This window comes from Chrysoperla carnea, chromosome 5, assembly GCF_905475395.1.
Source record: "Chrysoperla carnea chromosome 5, inChrCarn1.1, whole genome shotgun sequence".
In the NCBI taxonomy this organism is placed as follows: domain Eukaryota; kingdom Metazoa; phylum Arthropoda; class Insecta; order Neuroptera; family Chrysopidae; genus Chrysoperla; species Chrysoperla carnea.
The window spans coordinates 4,385,217-4,409,177 of NC_058341.1; the positions used below are offsets into that span (position 1 = coordinate 4,385,217).

The 23,961-nt window shown below is 29.4% G+C and overlaps 1 protein-coding gene across 3 annotated transcripts in view; it reads right to left on the reverse strand.

The window, feature by feature from the left end:
• LOC123301558 (unextended protein) overlaps nucleotides 1-23,961 on the reverse strand; it is a 41,505-nt gene that overhangs the window by 1,309 nt on the left and 16,235 nt on the right. Inside the window, exons 2-9 of one of the 3 annotated variants that reach the window (XM_044884359.1) lie at nucleotides 11,303-11,690; nucleotides 9,925-10,650; nucleotides 4,497-4,668; nucleotides 3,722-4,060; nucleotides 3,247-3,381; nucleotides 2,909-3,172; nucleotides 2,474-2,706; nucleotides 1,568-1,729 (exon numbers count right to left, since the gene is read on the reverse strand). In XM_044884359.1, the coding sequence (XP_044740294.1) occupies nucleotides 1,616-1,729; nucleotides 2,474-2,706; nucleotides 2,909-3,172; nucleotides 3,247-3,381; nucleotides 3,722-4,060; nucleotides 4,497-4,668; nucleotides 9,925-10,650; nucleotides 11,303-11,690 (2,371 nt within the window). In that variant the 3' untranslated portion in view covers nucleotides 1,568-1,615. Of the gene's footprint in view, nucleotides 1-333; nucleotides 525-1,567; nucleotides 1,730-2,473; nucleotides 2,707-2,908; nucleotides 3,173-3,246; nucleotides 3,382-3,721; nucleotides 4,061-4,496; nucleotides 4,669-9,924; nucleotides 10,651-11,302; nucleotides 11,691-23,961 lie in introns of all 3 variants that reach the window. The other 2 variants (XM_044884358.1, XM_044884357.1) reach the window with 2 other exon arrangements.

A 23,961-nucleotide genomic window follows, 5' to 3' on the forward strand; every position in this document is an offset into this window, starting at 1 on the left:
ACATTCAATGATGGATACTTTAAAGTTTCGGAAAATTCTAAATTTATATCGCAAAATTCTTATTACGCCGAGATATGCCACGCAAAAGTGTCCTGATAGATTTCGCTGAAGTTAACAATGCAATCGGTTTAAAAATAAATAAATTTTATAATTCGAAATACGGACTATTTTCTCAGGGGAAATGCATTTTTCAATTAGTTTTTGTGTTACGACAAAGAAAATCCATTTTCATGTTTGAATGTCTCCTACAAAGTGTATTTTGAAATTAGCAGTGAGTGCATTCGGTTATTAACAAAAAATTAAAAACAGCTGCAAAATTCAGACCCAGCCCACCTGAGAACTGCTAAAAAAATTATTAATTCTCAGCTGATTTCCTCAGCATTAGGATCTTCCCTAACTGTAGGCGTAGATGTCTTCCTTTCCCTATTAATCGAAGACGTAGATTCACGTCTTTCCCTTTTAATTGTAGACGTAGATGTCCTTCTACCATCAACCAACTCATTCGTGTAAATTAATTTGAAGAACTGTAAATTTTTTAAAAGGGATCTTTATGAAAACAAAACTGAACTGAAAATTCTACGAAATGTATCTCTTGCCTTCATAGACGGTTTCAGATTTTTTTAACTGACAATTTTAAACATAAAATTTTAACCAATTTTTGTAAAGGAAAAAATATTTTCTTATTTTAATGATTGAAGGAAAATGGCGAAAAAATTGATGGATTGATGAAATAATGGAATTCTACTTAAAAGAAAATTAATTTTTGGTGAATCAGAGCCTTGTGAATAACAATATTAACCACCATTTTATATTATTGTAGGATAAACCCGCTGGAAAAAGGAGGGTGTTTGAACCGCTTTGTGTGTCTGTCTGTCTATCTGTGACATCGTAGCTCCTAAACACATGAACCGATTTTTATTTTTTTTGTTTAGCTTGAAAGATAATTTAATGGAGCGTGTTCATAGCAAAAGATGTGATGATCGTCAAAATCGGTTCAGTTTGCAGAAAGCTATAACAAAAAAAGCAATTTAATGGAGAGTGTTCTTAGCTATATTTCAAGTACGAGTTTAGGGTTCCGTTTTCGAAACATATGTCGGAGCTTTTTTAACTTTTGTACAGTTCACTTTTCTCAAAATTGTCACGTTGAAAAACTAGACGGTTTTTTTTTAAATACTGAGGTCTTTGAGTCGCACATACTGCACTACTAGGAGCGCTAGTTTGTTAACTAACTAAAAATCACACTGCCCCGAAGCTGATCCTTATGTACTCCAGATCTCCTTCTCCCCTAAGTGAGATTTTGCAGCTAAAAGTTGTAAAATTTTGTTTCAAATCAATCCTGAGAACAATCCCAACGGAGAAGCTGAGAATCATACAGCTTCATCAGCTTAAAATAGCACCTCTTACCCGGAGACGTCTTGCCTTCGGGTAAACCGCAATCTTATTAATAACAAAATGGTGGTTAATTTTATCGAATCATAATTATTAAGTGTTTTCAATGAATCGAAGGTGATTTTGATTTAAAAAAAAAATAGAGAATGATTTGAGGTTTTGTTGGGTAATGACTTACTTATTAGATTTGATCAAACAATAAAACAAAAAGTGTGTGCTATGAACTTCATTCCGAATCAGAACTATCTGAATTATCTGACGATTTAGATACACCAGGAATCTCAAGAGCGTTTGATGAAAAAGAAATTGGTGTTCTCAATTTATATTCGGACTTCATTAACTATTGAAATGAAAAATTTTTTTAAATTTAAAAATAAAAAAATCAATATTAAATCATAATCAATAAACTGCGGCTGTAAGCGTATAAATATTATTTTGAAATGAAAATAATATTCCAAATTTATAAAAAAAAAAGACCCATTGGGACAACATCGATCACGTTAAGAAATAAATAAAAAACTAAATTTGAAAAAATAAATAATTCATGCCAATTTTGATTTAGAAATTTTTTTGTTTTCGTTTTATTGCGTACGAGTACATGCAAATTTTTAAGAAATGAAAATGAAACACTTATTTACAACATTGTTTGTCCCACGTATACAAAATGACAAAGCTGACAATGATTTTTCGACATTTAATTCTATGATATATTTTGATTCAAGTTTCCACTGATATAGTTTGTTAAGTAACGGAAACCACACGCTGATATAATCCACGATCCGTGGAAACTTGAACCATTTTGACTTCAACATTCAAACCGTGGTTTTCGTTACCCAACAAAACTATGTTCTAAAAATGGATTTTGAAAAATCTTCAATTTCGAAACCACGTTGCTATTTATTTGAATGAAAATGAAATTGATCCAAAATTTAGATGAAAAAAAAAGCAATAAGGAGGATAAGGATAAGGAGTAAGAACACAACAATGAAAAACACTTAAAAAGATTTTGTTTAGTTGCACACGAAGCGCCACCATTTTGAAAAAAATATATATAAATAACCAAATGGAACTCAAAAAAACTTACCTTTTCAACTTCTTCATCAAACTGTTCCCCACCAGTGATATCTCCCTTTTGGGAACGTTCCATTAATGTAGCCCGTAATGCAGCCATATATAAAGAACGTTTTATTTTTATATATAACACTTCAGTCACTGCACGCACTGAATAATCTGGCACAAAAGTGTGACGTAACAAAGTTTCCATGTTCACTGATTGTAAGCTACCCATATTTGTTGGTTGAACAGTCGGTGATTCGGCTACGAAAGGAAAAAAAATTTATAACTATGAAAATATATAAATAGGATGGGCCATTTTAATCTATACACCTAAACATCTCGTTTTGTAGTTAGGTTAGGTTAGAGTGGCTGTCCTGGGGTGGGACACACTTAGACCGTAGGGTCCGTTGTGATATCGTAAATGCCGAATCGTCGAATTAAAAAAAAAAATAAATGTACAAACCTACGCCACCAACATTTTGCATTAAAGCTTGTTTTCCAAAATATGTAAATGGACCACTTTCAAATAATAAACTTTCACGTCCCACCGTAACTTCTACACGACCTTCTAAAACTAGAACAAAATAATCGGCTGGTTTCCCTTGTTGATAGATAATTGTCAATGGATCATGTTTATCCTTTTTCTTGATATGTACAATGATATCTTGCTTCAACATTCGTCGTAATATTGTTTCCGAAATATTATCGGGTCTGAATAAATCTATACCTAGAATTTTAATTTAGAAAAATTGATTTTTTTAATTGTAATTTTTTGTCGGAATAAAAAAAAGGAAAACTTACTTGTGCTTAAATATTGGAAGGTCGCTAACGTTAATTGTGGACTTATTCTAATTCGTTGATGTTCACGCCGTTCGGCGAATATCGTAAAATCTTGTTTTCTATGTTCATTACGCCTTCGTTTAGACCGATTATCAGCTACAAAAAAGTAAAAAAGTTTTATTAGATAACTCAAATTCGTTCGCACGTTTGTTCGTCTTGGGAACCAACAAACTGAATTGATTTTCTCTATTCCAAGGCGATTATCGGGATCTAGATGTTCGAATGACTTCTTTGTTTTATAAAATCGCGACTTTTTGTGATTAAATCGGTTTGCAAACTTGTAAAAACCAGGAATTATCAAGAAATATGATAAAACTGGGAAATCAGGGACTAGAAAAACATTTTAAGGAGGCTTCTGGATCACCAAAAAGTATAAAGCTTGGAAAAACAGCATGAAGATGATATTCCCCAAAATAAAATGATAAAATTTACTTACTAAACACATCAGTTTCATCCATAATTTCAGCTTGAATTAATTCTTCAATAACATCTTCCAATGTTACCAAACCCACCGTCTCATAGAATGGATCACCTTCACCTTCGTTGTTGACCCGATGTACAAAAGCCATATGACCTTTATGACCTTCTTTAAATTGTTTAAACATGACATCTAACGTAACATCTTCGTACACAAAATTACATGGATTTTGATAGAATTGACACAAAGTTTTTAACGGAGTATTATCGTCCGGATCAACAAACGCTAAATCTTTGATATATAACATTGTTACAATGTTTGTACGAGTGCCTTCGAATACTGGAATACGAGAAAATCCTAGAAAAAAGAAATTAATATGACTGAAAAATTCAATTCTAGAAGAATATTAAGATTATTTGCTAGAGCACAGGTGGGACTCTTGACTGTCGATTGAATTACCACCTTCATAAAATGGGGATCTTTTATGAACCCACTTTTAGGGCCTGTATGGAAGACGATTAAACCTCCATAAACGTTATTTGCACCTGTAGAAACCTACAGGGCGCTAGACTTAGAACGCTTTGGTCCGAAACCGTGGATCTATCAATCCCGTAATAAATTACGGTGGAGAAAAAACGATCCAAATTTTTTTCGGCAAATCCGTTAAAATAAAGGAAGTAAAAATGAGATTTATTGATTGATTTTCCAGGAGGAGGGGATAATTTTGGATCCAAATTTATATCCAAACTAGCGAAACAACATTATAATAAAGATTTGTATATATATTGATTACCTGATTTCATAATTTCTGAAACAGTTTCAAAATTCAATATGGATTCATAATCCAACATAAATACATCCTCAATGCGTGTCATAACATCGGACACAGTTTTTTTGCGTAGTTCCAATGCACCAGATATTATATTTACTTCGTCTTTATCTAAATCATTAGTATCAGTTGTCACCTAGAAAAAATAAATAAATAAATTTTATGAAACATTACTCGATCGATAATTACAATATTATTATCAGTAGTTTCGAAGAAACAATTAGAATTTATTGATAAATACCAAGAATAATTATATGAAATATGATTTCATTTTATTTTAATTATGTGTGAAATGCGAGTTTTATGCTTGCTCGAATATGCTCTTATCAATTATATTCCGAGTAATACTAAACAATAAATATTTTTATACCATGTATATATGAAATCTATCAAGGTATACTAAGTTTAGTCCCAAGTTTGTAACGCTTAAAAATATTGATGCTACCAACAAAATTTTGGTATAAGTGTTCATAAAATCACCTAATTAGTCCTTTTTTGGTTGTCTGTCCGTCTGTCTGTTCGTAAGCACGATAATTGAAAAACGAAAAGAGATATCAAGCTGAAATTTTTATAGCGTGCTAAGCAAACAAAATCAACACTACTAATTATGTAATCAACGCTGTCTCTACATGGTATTTCAACAATTAACTCAGTCTTAGATCAAACAGAATGAACAAACGCACAAATAGCTAGATTTTTGTTATCAATTATTGTCAAAACTCGGTTTACAAAAAAATGTTTGCGTATTTATAAAGAACAACTTTCTAATATAAAGCGTCCATCTAATGTTTGTCAGTTATGGAATCAGAAAGAGGTTTTAATTGAACCCGAAAACTTAGAACAAATTTGATGCCGGTATATAAGATTTGTGCGTTTGAAACTACCATTTTTCGTTTGAGGCATTTTCCTCGATTAAAACTTTACTCGGCCAACTTTCAGTGATACTAGTAGTTATTGTTCCATTAAAAGAGCCAGTAATGTATAATAATATTTTGTTGAAGGCGGTATTAAAAATATAAAAAGATTATGTCATTTATTTTATTTATAAAGAATTATTTTTATTTTTGCTTTTAATAACAATGATTTGATTTAACCTCAATTGACACACAACATTCAATAAAGACGTTTATTTTATTTATTTTAATATTATAATTATTAATTTAATTATAATTAAATCTTAAGTAATCGTTTCTAACTTTTAAAATCTTTACACAAATATACAATTGTTGGTGCGTCTGTATGTAATCGCGTAACTTTTGTTACGGTCAAATTCATTTGCTTTGTCGAAAAGATTGTTCCTTGCTATAATAGCCCCCCGCCTCTTAAACTCTAATTTCCAATGATTTAATTTGTGTGAGTAGTGAACTTAGAATTCGAAGACCGCAGCCAGGCTGAAATTCTCCTTGATGAAAACGAAATCAAAGGCTTCTTTGATACAAGCCTCCTTGTTAATCAAATCAATCTTTTTTTAGCGGTGTAAGAACTGGGAAAGTAGATAACAAACTTTAGCTTTTATATTTCGAGGAAAGGTAGTACTGAAGGATAGAAATCAGGTTCAAAGCTTGTTTAGTGTCTGAAGGAAGAAATTTATCGTGGCGAAGATTACCAGAGGGAGTATTTCGCAGAAAAATTTGTTTATAAAGTTGCAGCTGTCCTGACAGGCGGACAGGGAACGATTAGAAAATTATATATTATGAAATTATTATTTTTAACGTAATTTTTCTTTTTTTTAAATATGTTAATATTAATTTTATGAAAAATTCTATTTTCAAAATTCTTATAAAAATAAATCGCAAGGTTTATAAATACATCGATTTATTTATTTTAAATATGAGCACAGATGCTCTGACGAAAAACACATTGAATAAATTTATCAAATTTTTTAATAATGGTGTAAATTTCAAGCTGAATGAATTTTCCTCGAATTTTAAAAGACGAGCGACGAATTTTCCCCTTGTCTGATAAATAAATTCTACTATCATGTGACTACAATTTCCCCGTTTTTTTTTATGGATTAATTAAAAGAAAATTTTTGATATTTGTGCCTTTTCTTTCGCTAGGAAATGGAAATTTATTGCTTCAAAAATAAGTTTACCTTGTTTTTAGTGTTTCCTTATTACCTTTCTCTCTATTCTAAAAAGAAAATTGGGATTAAAAATTTGAGATTAATTTTGTGACTTATCTTGAAGTCAAAAATTATATTTTACTCCCTTAGATGTTTGAGTAACTTTACTATTGCCATATTGGTATCCATAAATGGTTGCTGATAAAGGTCGTTTTATGCAAATTTTGATCATGTAAATAAAATTCCTTGACCGATTTAGACTTTTAAAGATAATGCAATTATTATAACAGTAGCGTATTTATACCTACTAAGATTCTCAGACTCTTCTTTGGTTTCATTCCCGATTTTTTGTGTCTACTTTTTTATTTTCTAGAGTAATTGAGCCCAAAAATAACGAAAATCTAGTTCATTTGGATATTAGACAAATATTTTGTAAAAAATTTCCCGAATCGATCCTAGAAATGAATTTTGGTATGGGATTTTGGACGATATATGAAAAACTATGAACTTAATAATGAAATGAACGCGATTTTTGAATTTTTTGGGTCAATATTACCGTATATACTGAGTTTTATCGAAATTTGAGCCAATGAAATTTTCTCGATTTTTTGGAATTTTCTTAAGGGGTACCCCTTAGAAAAAAATCGAAAAAATCGCAAAAAGGTTTTTGCTTCCGAATTTGATGAAACTCCATCTATAAGGTAAATTTAACCCAAAAAACTCAAAAATCACGATTATTTATCGATAGGGCGATTAGTTTCCGAAAAAATCGATATTTCGGATTCATTTTTGACGTTATTTCGAAAAATACTTGTCCTATCGCTGTATGTACCCGATTTTTGAATTTTTTGGGTCAGAATTACCTTATATACTGAGTTTTATCGAAATTGGAGACAAGAAATGATTTTCGATTTTTTGCAATTTTCTTAAGGGGTACCCCTTCAAAAAAATCGAAAAAATCGGAAACAACTTTTTGTTTTGGAATTTGATAAAACTCCGTATATAAGGTAATTTTGACCCAAACAATACAAAAATCGTGATTACTTATTGCTTAGATGCATAGTTTTTGAGATACCGGCCAAAATCCAATATAATGGGCCGATTTTTTAGCTCGATTTCGGGAAATTTTTTAGCAAAAATTCACCAAATGAATTGGATTTTCGTAACTTTTATTTTCTAATTACTCAAGGAAATCAGAAAACCGAAACACAATTTCCTTTATAAAAATTCCTGGTTATTTATAATCCCGACTTCTGCTATTTACAAGCACCCCGTTTATATTTTGCTCAACTACAGTAAACTTGAAGACTAGCTTCCGGACAAATGTTTTTATAATTATTATTCATAATTTTAAATTCTTGTAATAATAATAATTAACGATGATATCAACTTTCAATTATTATCAATTTTTTAAAATACGCATTTAAATATAAAATTAAAATACATTTGTTCTTTTTCAAAATGAAAATATTTTTGTTTAAAACGAAAACAATTTTTCTCAAGTTCCATTTTATTATATTGCAAAAATCATGTAAATTTTCTATACAAAATATTTTATTATTTTTGAAAACTTCAAGATATTGATTTAAAAAAATAAAATAAAAGTAATAATAAAGTACATTATTCTTAAGCGGGGAGTCCATGGCAGTAAAAGTGCCCTTACACGAATTTCAAAATTTCGCATATGAATTTAACGATAGTTATATTATGTACTAGGTGTACCAGGGTTTATCCTGGCAGAGATATTTTTTATATTTTTAATAACTACAAGTATTTTGCATTTTCATGGAAATTAATTTCTAAGAGACCATTTTATTGCAAATTTTATCTATTTTCAAGAAAATTTGGTGTGACAGCTCTTTTCGTGGCAGAAAGGTCTGTCACATCAATTTTTAATATACAAGCCAATAAAATTTTACTCTAATCGCGGAATTACTTTTATTTTTTTAATTTGTTCGTTTTGAGTTCTATTTCCGAAATATCTCGGTGTGACAGCTCAAAATTTGACCAAAATATCTGTCACATCAGTAAAAAATAAAAAATCCCGGCAAAAAATATTTCAGATATCGAAAAATTGTATTCATATTTTTCGTGTACATTCATGAAGTTGAAAATAAGGTACAAATAATTTCAACCACAAGTAAAAAGTCTTTGCCGCTCGAACTACCTTAAGTTTTTAACACTTTAAGATATTGATTTAAAAAAATAATAATAAAAGCACTGTGTGTGAGATGACATGTCAAGGTTAAATTTATTATAGAAAAAAAATAATTTTAATCATTTCCGTAATGTTATCAATTTATGTTTACTTACAATGTATACAGAAAATACAAATCGTATGCACGATTTATCGTGAAAAAATAACTGTTGTAAGAAGGAAATATTTAATAAAAATGAAAATTTATTCGAATACAAAATCACTAGTTTGTTACGAAGTAAAGATATGGGGAAAATATTCCAATTATTAAATCGCTGAACTTGTAAGAAAGTTCAGAAAATGAGAAAAGTCAACTTTCTAGAGTAATTAGGATCCAAAATTAATGAAAACCCAGTTCATTTGAATTTTAGACGAATATTTTGTAAAACATTGGCTGAAATCCATCCGAGGGGGGTGGGAAATATCTCAGAAACTATCATGTCAGTGATCAAACGAACGCGATTTTTGAATTTTTTGGTTAAATATTACTCAATATAAAGAGTTTTATCGAAATTGAAGCCAAAAAAAATTTTTCCTATTTTTTTGGAATTTTCTTAAGGGGTACCCCTTAGAAAAAATCGAAAAAATTTCAAACAATTTTTTGTTCTGGAATTTGATAAAACTCCGTTTATAGAGTAATTTTGACACAAAAAATACAAAAATTCTAGTTATTTGACGATTGAATGCATCGTTTTTGAAATATCGGTCAAAATCTCATATGAAAGTCGATTTTTCGGATTGATTTCAGGAAATTGTTTACCAAATATTCGTTTAACAGTAAAATGGACTGGATTTTCGTAACTTTTAGGTCTTAAACACTCTAGAAAAAAAACAGAGTTAGCTTTTTTTAGACTTAAACTCATTTTTCCGCTTGGTATCTCATTTCGTTTTTGAGTTATCGTGTTCACAGACAGGCAAACGGAAACGGACTAATTAGGTGATTTTATGGACACAATAATTTTTAGCGTTAAAAAACTTTTGATTTTTTTTATGAATCCGGGAATATAAATATGGAGTCCCATTTGAAAATTTCAAGTTGACCATAAATAAGCTCAACTTATAAAATAAGTGTCTTTTAAAATAATGTTGCAATTTTTACACAAATGAGAAAATAAAAAAAGTATACAAACCTTAACTAATTCCTTCAAACGTTCCCGATTATAAACATTACCAATTTCTTCACCCAACATAAAATCCAACGCTTTACTAATTGGATACGATAGTGGTGCCGTAAAACCCATCACAATTTTTGTCATTATAATAGTTTTTGCACCAATCGCCAAACCATGACGAGAACAAATCGCTTGCGGTGTAATTTCCCCAAACAAAACAATCGTAATTGTTGACGATACAACAGCAATTAAACCGGATGTTAAATCATCCAATAAAATTGTAAAAATCGAATTCACAAAAACATTACCCAATAAAATACTACATAATAAAAAATTGCCTTGATCACGAACCGGTTGAATCTTTTTCGCATATTTTCGTTCTTTCTGTGTTCCCGTATTTAATAAAATTTTCAATTCGGTTCGATCTAATGACATTAAACCTAAATTTAAACCGGAAAATAATGCTGAGAATGATAGACATACTAAAATGATCACGATTGAGGCCCACAATGGAAGCAATTTTTCATGGCTACGAATAGCAAGCCACTCGGTTGAACCTTGATGAATAAATGGTCGATTTTCGTATTCCCATTTTTTTTCGGGTGGTGTATTTTTTGGTGCTTTCTCTTTCGTACAAATATATAAGTTTTTCCCTTCTGATGGTACGGGTATCTGTATGTGAACGATACCATTTACGACTTTTGGATCATGATCACCCGTTGATTTTAAAGAACCCGCTTCTACCTGAAAAACAAGGAAAAGTTCAAATTAAGGGATCTTTGGAAACTGCTATTACAGTCCAAGCTTCCATAACAGTAGCCAATACGTTTCTTGGGAACTTTTGGAGTTGCAGAATTCGAATCTGATCATAAATAGTATGAAAATTCAAAATGTTGGCCGAAAAATTCAATTTTTTGCCGAAATCTCTATTTCGACTCCCTACAAAGACAGTTCAAATAAATATATTAAGAAAAGGAGGTTTTCGAGGTCGCTAAATCCAAATCTGGCCATGACAACTTGAAAATTATATTTTTAGCTACTCGATTAAACCAAATATATCAAGAAAATATGATTATTCTGGACATTTTCGAAGTGCCTGGATCCGAATCCGACCATAAAAAATGTAAAAATTTAAAATGGCGACTGGAAAATTAAATTTTTAGCAACTCGATTAAAATATATCAAGAAATATTATTGTTCAAGAAGTTTTTTTTTTCGAATTCTAATCTGAATTTAAAAAGTTTGAAAACACACAATAGTGGCTGGAAAATTCAGGATTTTAAACAAAAATATCCATTTTTGCTCATAATATAAAAATAAATTACAAAATAAATATGTCACAACAATAATGCTACCTAGTAGGGTTTCCAAAAATAAAACATAAATTTCCACTTACCTGAAAAGCTTCAGTTACCGGCATAAGACAAGTTTTTCCATAGGGATGATCTTCTTTCGTAAACGTGAACAATGTATTTTCTGTGATTCGAATTCCATACACACGAATAGTTGTTGGCATATGAATCAATATCGTAGGAATTCCACCTTCGTCGAATTCAAGACCTTTCTCTGATTTCTCAACACGAAATCCAGTTAATTGTACTGGTTCAGATTCCGTAATGATATCATCATCCAGATGTTGAGGACCAACTAATCTTGGAAAGATATCATGACGATTTTCATCAACATTTTCAGAGCTATCATCATGGATTGATGGAGGTGGAATGTTTTTTAATGTTGGTGTGTATAAATCATTAACGGAACGTAATTTTCGTCTGGCTGGATGTCTGTAAAAGAAAAGAAATAAAATTATTGAAATACTCCCTCGACTTGGATCAAAATTAATTTCAAAGAATCGACAAATATTTGGAAATACCATGGTCCAGAACACAAAAATTTATTTTTTTAAAAAGAGGAATAAAAAATCGAAATATCAGACTTTTTAGGGTTCCGTAGCCAGTACGTCTGCTATCAGGGCTGTATCTCATAATCCTCTGTACTTAAACAGCTGAAATTTGGGGGCCAAAAAAGACAACGAAACAAAAAAGTTTGGGGGCTTTTAATGTAGATGTTTCATGAAATAAGGATATAAAAAAAATCGAATTTTTTTTATATGAAAGTATGTTCATACTACGTGAAAAATACAATATATAAATATTTATGAAAAAAACATTTCCCGTCAAAATTGGTTCAACTGTAAGTTTGTTCTAATTACAAAAATATATATATCAAATATAAATAATATTGGCAATAATCCATGTTTACAAAATAAAAAATTCAATAAAATTAATATTACATCAAATTATTTTATATAATTTGAAAGATTCAGAATTGATTGAAACTTCTCTGTTCGATTTTTTTTTTCATAAAATGTTCTCCATTTTTAACCTTTGAGCCAAAAAAAGGGGTTTTGTAAGTTTGATCGCTTTGTGTGTCTGCTTGTGGCATCGTAGCGCCTAAACGGATAAACCGATTTGGATTTTTTTGTTTCGATTGAAAAGTAATTTAATGAGGAGTGTTCTTAGCTATGTTTCAAGTGCGAGTTTAGGGTTACGTACCCGGAACAACTAAAAAATAAGCGATGATCCTTAAAATCGGTTCAGTTTGGAGAAGGCTCTAAAGAAAATATAATTTAATGGTGAGCGTTCTTAAATCATAACCCCTGATTTTCCCGATTTGTGGCCACTCTATAAAAACTTTACACTGCTTGACCTGATTTTACACCTGGTACAAAAAATTTAAATACATTACTCTTTGTAACACTTTGTATAAGTGCACGTATTTTATTGCCAACGTGACAAAATTTAAAATTTCTAATTTAAATTAAAAAAATTAGAATAAAAATAAAATTGTAAATAACAGACAGAGTTAAGTTTAGACCAGTTTGAACTATATCGATTCAGAAATATCTGCCCACACCGATAGACCGATATTAGCGCGCCACATCGATATACGTACGATACACAATATTTTTGTGTCAACAATTTCCATGTAATTATTTGTGTAGCAATACAAAAAATTTTCAAATCATTCAAAATTTTAATTAAGTGTGAGGTAAAACGAGTACATAAAGCATTCGATTTTTGAAAAAAGGTTCATTATTTTATCATTTTGCAATAATTTGGACCCAGATACAATTTAAAATCATAAATCCTGCATAAAGGAAGAGGTTAGGTTAGAGTAGCTGTCCTGGGATGGGACACACTTAGATGATAGGGTCCGTTGTAATACCGAAAGAGGGTTAGCCTATCTCCGGTCTCTACTCCATTAACCATTTGGAGATGTTTAAGAACAGCAGCAGTACTTTGACGTCAACGGACTTAAGGTCGGAGAGATCGTCAAAGAAAGACTGGCTCAAATGAATCTACCTCTTTGTGGCCAGAGCTGGGCAGTGACAAAGAAGATGAGATATCGTTTGTTCCGCCTCCTAACTGTGGCAGCTTATAAAACTTCGATTTTTGAAAAAAGGTTCATTATTTTATCATTTTGCAATAATTTGTTTTTATAATTTGGACCCAGATACAATTTAAAATCATAAATCATGCATAAAGGAAGAGGTTAGGTTAGAGTAACTGTCCTGGGGTGGGACACACTTAGACGATAGGGTCCGTTGTAATACCGAAAGAGGGTTGGCCTATCTACGGGTTCTACTCCATTAACCATTAAAGAAAGACTGGCTCAAATGAATCTACCTCTTTGTGGCCAGAGCTGGGCAGTGACAGAGAAGATGAGATATGTGGCAGTTTGTAAAACAATTTGAAACACTTTATAAATTCGAGCTTGATTTGTGGTACGGAATGCTTTTTGAAATCACAACACTTGACTGTTGTGTATAACTCAACATTTTATATTCAATATAATTATGATAAAAAAATTTCATTATTTCATTATCTTCATGAATTAAAAATATAAAACTAGAAATATTGATTTCATTTTAAAAAAAAACTTTGAAATATTTACACAAATGATATCTTTTTACACAAAATTGAAAAAAAATTCAATTTAATTGTTTCGTTAATTACCAGTAAAATAGAAACTAATTAATTCTACTTACTTTAGAGCTAATTTTTATTCTTCTATAAAGTAATCGATAAAATTAAATTTTTTTTTTAGAAAATTAAATTGCAGGCACTATTTACAAATCTCTATAACATTCAAATTTTATCCAATTTTGATAAAACAAGTATGTAATCCTACTAAATTTGAGTTATATTTTTAAATTTGTGATCAAAATTAACCTAGCTTTAATAGGTTTCATGAATGTGGAGTCCTGGTCCCGGAATTAAGCACGTAAGTAATAGCTAGCGAAAAACTGACCTCACAGCTGAAAAGGATGACCCAAAATTAGTGGGTTTTAAAAAAAATTCCAATAAGATCGGACCAAATTTGCCTGTGTTATCAAAAAAATCAAATTTTTGAACTTTATGACGTCATCAAAAACCAAAAAATTTAATTTTGCTCTATCACATTCAAATTTTATCCAATTTTGATAAAACAAGTATGTAATCCTACTAAATTTGAGTTATATTTTTTAAATTTGTGATCAAAATTAACCTAACTTTAATAGGTTTCATGAATGTGGAGTCCTGGTCCCGGAATTAAGCACGTAAGTAATAGCTAGCGAAAAACTGACATCACAGTTGAAAAGAATGACCCAAAATTAGTGAGTTTTAAAAAAAATTCCAATAAGATCGGATCAAATTTACCTGTGTTATCAAAAAAATCAAATTTTTTAACTTGATGACGTCATCAAAAACAAAAAAATTTATTTTTGCTCTATCACATCCAAATTTTATCCAATTTTGATAAACCAAGTATGAAATCCTACTAAATTTGGGTCATACTTTTCAGATTTGTGATCAAAATTAACCTAGCTATAATAGATTTCATGAATGTGGAGTCCTGGTCCCGGAATTAAGCACATAAGTGATAGCCAGCGAAAAACTGACATCACAGCTGAAAAGATTGACCCAAAATTAGTGGGTTCTAAAAAAAATTCCAATAAGATCGGATTAAATTTGCCTGTGCTATCACAAAAATCAAATTTTTGAACTTTATGACGTCATCAAAAACCAAAAAATTTAATTTTGCTCTATCACATCCAAATTTTATCCAATTTTGATAAACCAAGTATGGAATTCTACTAAATTTGGGTCATACTTTTCAGATTTGTGATAAAAATTAACCTAGCTCTAATAGGTTTCAAGAATGTGGAGTCCTGGTTCCGGAATTAAGCAGATAAGTGATAGCAAGCGAAAAACTGACATCACAGCTGAAAAGAATGCCCCAAAATTAGTGGGTTTTAAAAAAAATTCCAGTAAGATCGGATCAAATTTGCCTGTGCTATCACAAAAATCAAATTTTTGAACTTTATGACGTCACCAAAAACCAAAAAAATTTAATTTTGCTCTATCACATTCAAATTTTATCCAATTTTGATAAACTAAATATGTAATCCGACTAAATTTGGGTCATACTTTTCAGATTTGTGATCAAAATTAGCCTAACTATAATAGGTTTCAGGAATATGGAGTCAATTTTGCACAAGTAATTTGATAAAACTCTGTATATAAGTATTTATTTAACATTTACTTTTGTTTTTGTACGCAATCTGTTTTTTTAATACACACCCGCTATAAAATCTGTCTGGCATTACTTATTGAACTTTGAATACATTTCAATCGATAAATTTGGCAAATGAATATCAAATAATAAAAATCAATAACCTCTAAACAAAATAAAATGAATGCAAGTAAAAAATTTATTACCTACTTATTTTCTTTTTATCAAAATAAAATTTCATTTATATATTATTATCAATAATTAATTTTGATTAATTCAAAGCTTTTAAGCACGAACAAAAAAAATGCATGATATAGAATGCAAATTAATCTTAAATATTATCAAATACAAATTTTTCAAAAAATATTATCTCGCACGATTTGAAAACAATTCAAGGCTAAAAGTGGTTTTATAACATGTGACTTGAGGTTAGTTAGTTGGGGGTAAAAATTAATATAATAAAATAAAAAATTCTTAAAATTTTTTTAAAAATAATTAAATAAATTTAATTAAATAAAAACGTCATGTAACCTTCATCATATTTTAAATAGTTTTAGAATGCAGTACCAAAATTTCCGATTTTCCATATAACGATTTCTTCAAGTATCCATTCATCTACGAATTTCAACCCAGACAAACTGAATTTACCACACATACTACAATTTATCGATAGACAAAATCTAATTGACTACGAAAATCAAAGAAATTTTCCAAAAAAAATCTGCTACTTGGCTATCTGCTTTCGAAGCAGAAGCTAAAAAATTATCGAACACCTTGGCCTGTTATTATCTAACGGGAATAATTTGTTATTTGTTATCTATGCAGGAAGTTAATTAATTGATCCTTGAAAGCTCGAAATTAAGTTATCGACCTATCGACCTTCGCGTTCCATACATGTAATTGTTCTTTTACAGAATTCTTTAAATACACTCCTACATATCTCCGGAGTGATTTCGTAAACCGTTTCCCTTATTATCTGTTCTAAATTATCTACATTCCTAAACGACCATTAACATTTCTATCGATATTTCTTAATTTTTGGACACCCTGTAATAAAAAGGTTTCCATTTGTAGCCAACTTAACTAGACACGCTGTATATAACATATACACAGGGTATAATAACATTTGATTACTCGCCTTTTGACTCTAACTGCTTTGTGAGTGGATGAAAGATATCTCGGAATATCTCGAAAATTACGAATCAGATCGAAATTCAGTAATGAACTTTGTCATTCGTCTTGATGAACTTTATCTCGTAGTCGAGTTTTCTACGGTCAATTAAATAACACCGTGTATATTGCTCTAGTGATCGTATAACTAACAAGTAAAGTTTTGCAGTGTTGCGGAACAGAAGACAAAGTATTCATGATAAAGGTATTGTGTAGTAAGTAAGTTTAGTTAGATTCGCATTTGACTGCGTTTTGTACATTTATAATAAATCTGTTGTTCCAAATAATATTTAGGTCACATATATTCACACATTGATATCACAACATCTCACTCACATGATGATGCATTGGACGAATTCATAATAAAAACCTATTTTCTGCTTTTAAATATAGATTTACAATTTGCGTGTAGAAGAAATTTTAACGAGGGTCCGTAGCAAATTATTTAATTAAATTTAAGGCATTTCGATACCGAAAAAAATGAGAATAAACCAAAAAAAATTGAAATTTTATTTATCTATTTTGTATACAATGCCTTCAATTAATTCATTATGAAATTTAATAATTTTACAGTGTCTTCAATAAATTAAGGATGTATGACCATGACAACAATGTTTGATTTAAAGGCTCAAAATTTGTTTGTAGGTAGTCTTTTACTCAAAGAATATGTGGTTAAAATTTCAGCTTAGGTATCCGTGCAAATTTTTAAGAAAAAAGTCATTAAAAATCGATATAAAATACATTGGCTCTTATGGAGGAATCTCAAAAAACGACATATTTTGGCAGTTTTTGATAATTTTCATTTGGAATGAATGAAAACAAATTTAAAAAAAAACTTTTTAATAGAAAGTAAACATATTAGCAATGAATTAGAAAAGAAAAGAACTAAGTGTCACCGTCCATATAAGGGATGTAAGAGCAGGGTAGATTAAGGGTTGAAATTATTTTTATCTTATTTTCAACTTTGATGATGAATTTTGTTATAACTTCATGAATGTAGACGAAAAATAAGAATACAATTTTTCGATATGTGTCTTGGTTTTCGAAATATCGAAAGCTAAATAATTAAACAAAATTTTCAATTTTCGATATTTTGAAAATTAAGCCAGATATCGAAAAATTTTATTCTTACTTTTCGTCTTATATCGTCAAGTAATAATATAAATTTATCATCAAAATTGAAAATATCTATTTTTAAATTTGTGCCCCCACTACCATGCTCATACATCCTTAAGTATTAATAGTAAAAAATTGAAATGTAATTTATAAAATTTAAATAATCTTCTTGTAAAAAATATTATAGATAAAGTATTAAAATTGATTTTCTTTTGTGGTAAAATAGATATAGTGAATGTAACAAAATGAATCAGTGCAGTGTGACATTTTAAAATAAACCAAAGATAATTTTATTGTGTCAGTACCTAATACTTGTCAATAATATTGTTCAAGGAATGAATTGAATATCTTGACACAATTTATTTATTGTTCACAAATATATATAAATAAATTCAAACACTTAACAAATATTCTAGTTTAATGGGAAATACAATATAGGTTGAGCATTTAAAAAACGGAAGAAATACATTCTTATCAATAAAGAGCATAGTGGGGAATACGAAAGCTTCTCGCTCTCTCATAGTAGGGAATACGAAAACTCTTCTAATTTATAAAAAATATTCAACACTGACTGACAATTCAACACTTTCTGTACAGGGTATTTCAAAAATTAACTCAGTCGTCAATTGTTTGTTTTCACTTTTTATTCGAAGGATTTGATCGTTATCAAGTATTTTAATTTATTCGGCTTCAAGGAAATGAAGTTCAATTGTATCAAAATATCATTTGAACAGTTCACCCGGTATTATTTGAAAATCTTTTAAAACAAATTTCCATCGAATAAAAATAAAACAATTTAGAAAAAGCATTTATTAATGTCTTTTTAAATTTGATTTCATTTAAATTTTTATCTATCTAAAGGGATTTAGGAATATCTGAGACGCATGCGTGAGGAATTAACAAAAAAAAAAAAACCAATTAAATAAAAAAAATTAAGTGCCTGTTTTTTTTTGTATAAATTTTTATGTGTTCATAAAAGGTATTTACTAAACACTATATTCTTTACGGTAGGCAGACGCGACATATTAGGTTATAAATTTAAAATAATCACGAGATCACGCGATAAAAAATTTCGTAACCATATTGCATGATAAGCAAAATATTGAAATTCCGTACCCAAAAACGAATGTTTCTCGATAGAATATAAAAAAAAACTACATTCCTTAAGGAATTTCTTTCGAGTTTTACACATTGACAAATTTTATTTGATTTGATTTTTTACAGTAATTAGGACACAAAAATAATGAAAATCCAATTAATTTTGTTGTTAGACAAATATTTGTTAAGAAATTTCTGGAAATCGATCCGAGAAATCGCTTTTCATATGAGATTTTGATCGATATCTCAAAAACTGCACATCTAATCATGAAATAACCAAGATTTTGGAATTTTTTGGGTCAAAACTACTCCATGTACTGAGATTTATCGAAATTGAAGAAAATAAAATCGATTTTTCCTAATTTTCTTAAGGGGTACAAAAAATCGTAAACTATTTTGATAAAACGGAATTTGGTAAAACTCCGAATATAAGCTAATTCTGATACAAAAATCATGGTTATTTGACGATTCGATGTATAGTTTTTGAGATATCGGCCCAAGTATCATAGAAAGGTCGATTTTTCAAATCGATTTCAGGAAATTTTTTAACAAATATTCTTCGAACAACGAAATGAACAAGATTTTCGTGACTTTTAAGTCCTAATTACTCAAAAAAAAAAGAAGAAAATACTACAAAATTCATTTTATTGTTGGGTATTTTCCAAGGTTTTTTTAAAACCTTTTCGATTTTCATAAAAACTTCCTGTCAATTATATACCTCGATTTTAGCTAGCTATAACCACTATTCAAATTCAGTTTATAAAGTTCCATCCAAAAGCCATCGAACCCTTTAAGTGTAAGTCATATTCAATCTTAATCAAATTTTGTTAAACAAATTATATACTTATTGTTTTGATAATTATACTTTACTGAAGTTCTATCTATACTCGAATTTTATCTATCTCGAAAGTTTCGTCACCGTCAGTTTTTACACTTTCTTTTTGCTTTGTTTATAAAAATCAATAACCATATCACGTCATAATTGCAAAACTTTTATGTGAGAACTCGAGTTCGTTCATGACACATCTCAGTAAAACTAATACAATGAATTATGATTATGAAATTATTTATGATTCATAGTCACAGAACTCACAAGACTAACATTCATGAGTTTGACTAATTAATAATTAATATGATAATTATTTATTTATTTACATTTAAGTAGTTAAGCTAAAATACTTTGACGCATAAAAACAATGAATAATTAGCTTCAATTTTAGTTGTTAAAGAAATAGTTGTAAGAAAGAAAATTTTACTGCACAGCCATGAGAGTACCTATTAATGATGAGCAAAATTAATCTCACTTTTGCAAATTTTTCAAGGCTTAGTCAAGACCAATACAATACCGCTTCGGCCAGTTAAATATCTTATCTTAATCTTAATACAATTGATGAGCCTAGAATTTTTTTATTCTTACGAAAAAATTATTTGCTGAGTGTATTGACTTGCGGTTTTTGAATTGGTTTCAGAAAAACTCAAAATTAACAAGTGAAAATAAACAATTGACTCAATTAATTATTGAAATACCATGTATAGACTGTGTGGATTACTCTAACACATTACAGAAACAATTTTTCGTAAGAAACAAATTCGTTTTACTATACTAATTAACCTTTAACCGTAAATAAAAGTGACCTTTTCAATTTGAAAGCATGTAAATCTAAGTATATGATCGTAATCGTAAATGTATATGCAAATAGTATTTATTTATAAAACATAACAGCACACGTTGTTCGTTGTATTCGTATAAATATAAAATGTATCTGATATTTAATGTAAAATATCGATTTTAAAAGCAACTTTTATTATTAAAACATATTCCATTCATTCTATTAAGTTACTAATGTAATTATTTTAGCAAATTAAAAATTATTGATATTTTATTATTATGTAAATGTTAAATAACAATTTAAAATATTACTTTAAAATATAACTATGCGCATCTCTTTTTAGGACTGCGAACAACCATCGCAGATTTTACGAAGAAGGTCCAGATTAAATATTTGTCCACTAAATTTGTCAATGGCTCCCACTCAAGAAAAGCTTGCGATGATACCATACCAAGAAGGTCTTAACAGATTAGGAGATAATCTGAAAAACCAACAATTAAAGGCATGGACCAGCTACGAGGGAGGGCGAATCGCCAAAAGCCTGTTGGGTGAAGGAAACTCGCTCGGTAACAGAACCGAGGAGATCTTAAAACTAAACAGAGCTGATATTAGAGTCATCGTAGAGTTACTCACAGGGCATGATAACCTGAACAAGTTCCAACATCAGATTGGAAAAAGACAATCTCCCGCGTGTGACAGATGCGGAGAAAATTCAGAAAAAACATCGATCCACTTTTTCTGTTACTGCCCGGCGCTCATACAGCAGCGAAGGAAATGGTTTGGTCCGGCCATAGTCGAACCAGAAGAAATAAGGAAACTCAGCGCTAGGCAAATCCTGAGTTTCAGTACATCAGTTGGTTATAATAGCCACTGAAAAGTGTAGCGGCGATAGAGTACAAGGGTCTATTTGGCTAGGTGCTCTGAACCATTGCTTCGAGGCGCGATGCTCGAGCATGGCCCGCTAACCTCCATACCCACCCATACCCAAATTTGTCAGCTAGAGATGAGTTTTGTACGTATAAAAAGTTTAAATGCCAAATTTATTAAGGTAGTATAAGCTCAAAGGGAAGTTTAGACTTGTGGTTGAAATTATTTATACCTTATTTTACTTGATCAAGGTTTAAGTTAACTAAATCTCCCATAAAATAAAATATACTCTTAAAAATTTCCCGTAAAATAACATTTATATTTTTCCTCGAATAATAAATTAGCCTTCATGACATCATTTTAGGTAATATATTAAATATATAGATATGATGACAATAAAACAGATTTCTACACATACCAGGTACATAATATTGTGTACCTGAATGAATATATAATTAAAAATAACATTATTAATAATAATGTAACAGTTTACAAAATAACAATAATAATAATAATAATAATATTAGCTGAAGCTATTACGAAGCTATGAGTTGTAAGTTATGTGAAACTATGAGCTGTATAGGTATGATGCTACATTACTTCAATGTTTATTATTTGTATAAAATTTACTTTCATAATAATTAAAGGTAACAGTTTTAGTTTGTTTGTTTTATACTAATAATAACAAGTTACTTGTGTTAATAACTTTCTGATAAGATAATTGGTGTTTTCGCCCTGAAAATCAAAATAAACAAGTGAAAACAAACAATTGACTGGGTTAATTTTTGAAATATCCTATTTATATACATTTGTTTTAGTTGGTAATTTATAATTTAAGTAATTTCTAATTTGCAAATCTTTCACAAGACCACAGGCTAAAGTTACTTGCAAAGTTCCAACTTACTATCTTTTATAGTTTTGGAGAAAATGGACACTAAAGTTTTCAACTTAATATCTTTTATAGCTTTAAAGAAAATGGACACTTAAATTTTGTTCTAATTTATACACAAAATGGTAATATTAATCATGGGCAAGCAGAAAGTTAGTGACCATAACTTTATAGGTCATACTTATCGCAACTTGTTTACAATGTAATGTAATGTGTTTATTACAACGCAACATTACAAAATGATTATAAAATCCATTAGTTTTACAATTTATAAGATGTACAAATAACTGATTTTTCAATGTCATAAAAAATTATGTATCTTTTTTTACAGGATTCACAAAAATGTTTCAGTTATGGTGCCGAGGTATTTATTGATTTACATAGGCCAATAAATATTTATTTTACTATCCGTTCTTTGAATTAGTGCAAAATTTAAAATGGTTCACAATTTTCAATCATTGAATAATTGGAAAGCAGTTACAGTGGAGCCCAGGTAATGCGACCGTTGGCTAATCCGGCGCCCCTTGTAATCCGAACTTTTTTTTTAGTTAAAAGATGATAAATATACACATATTATTGAACATATATCATATATCATTGGATATGTGATTTGTCGGATTACAAGATACCCACAAATTCGATAATCCGACACTGCTCTGTAAAACGTTTGCCGGATAACCGGGGGTCTTCTGTATTTACAATTTTAAGATTTGAACAGAACAATAATAAATGAATACTATGTGCCACAAGTTTCTTGTCACTCAGAGTATAAAATTTTTTTTTTTTATTAATTTAAAAGACATCCACGCATTCTTATTTATTTCAATTATTTATTAACTACAATAATATACACTTAACTACAGATCTCCAACAATAATATAACTAACTGTTAAACTGCTGTTAGTTGTTAACTAATGAGTTTTTATCAAGTTAATGAACATAACAATAAAAATAGATTTATTTGTGTGAAGTTTAAACTAACATAAAGTTTAAATAGTGAAAACACGCATAACAATTAATAAAATCTTTATACTGATTGATTCTCGTTAAAGATCTTTTATGATCAATCGATTTTAATTTTTATTCCAGATTTTGTCGACATCAAGACAAAGGTCTAATCTACATTTCAATTTTGAACTTCAATAATTTTATATATAAAACTATCCCAATTAATTAGTTTTTAAAGTAAAGTAATTAAAATTAAAACCAATTAAGCTGATCCAATAATATCTACAAGCTGTGTATATTTTATAATTTTTTTCAGTAATTATATTTATATTATCATGATGCATGCCTCAGGTGTATAATCATTGTTTATTAAAATGCTAATGGCTTACCATCATCAAATCCAACATACATTTTATTCACCTTTTTAAGTATATAGCTTTATTTATATACAAATAAATTTATGAAGTATTTGTTGAAAGCTTATAAAAACAAATTTATAAATATTAATAAATTTTAGTGTTAATATTTTGAGATTACTTAAAACGATTACATGTGTCATAAAATAATAATTTTAATATGCAAATACCTTGATAATATTATCAAAAACAAGAGATCCTAAGTACTTGTCTTCAAGTCTCTCTTTTCTACTACCTGAAAATCACAATCGACCGCGACGGGGGCCCTGACCTGATCTCAAAAAATATCATTCCTTGCAACTACCTATCTTTTATAGTTTTGGAGAAAATAAACATCCAAGTTTTGTAGTAATTTACGCCCAAACGAGTAAACAGTGATATT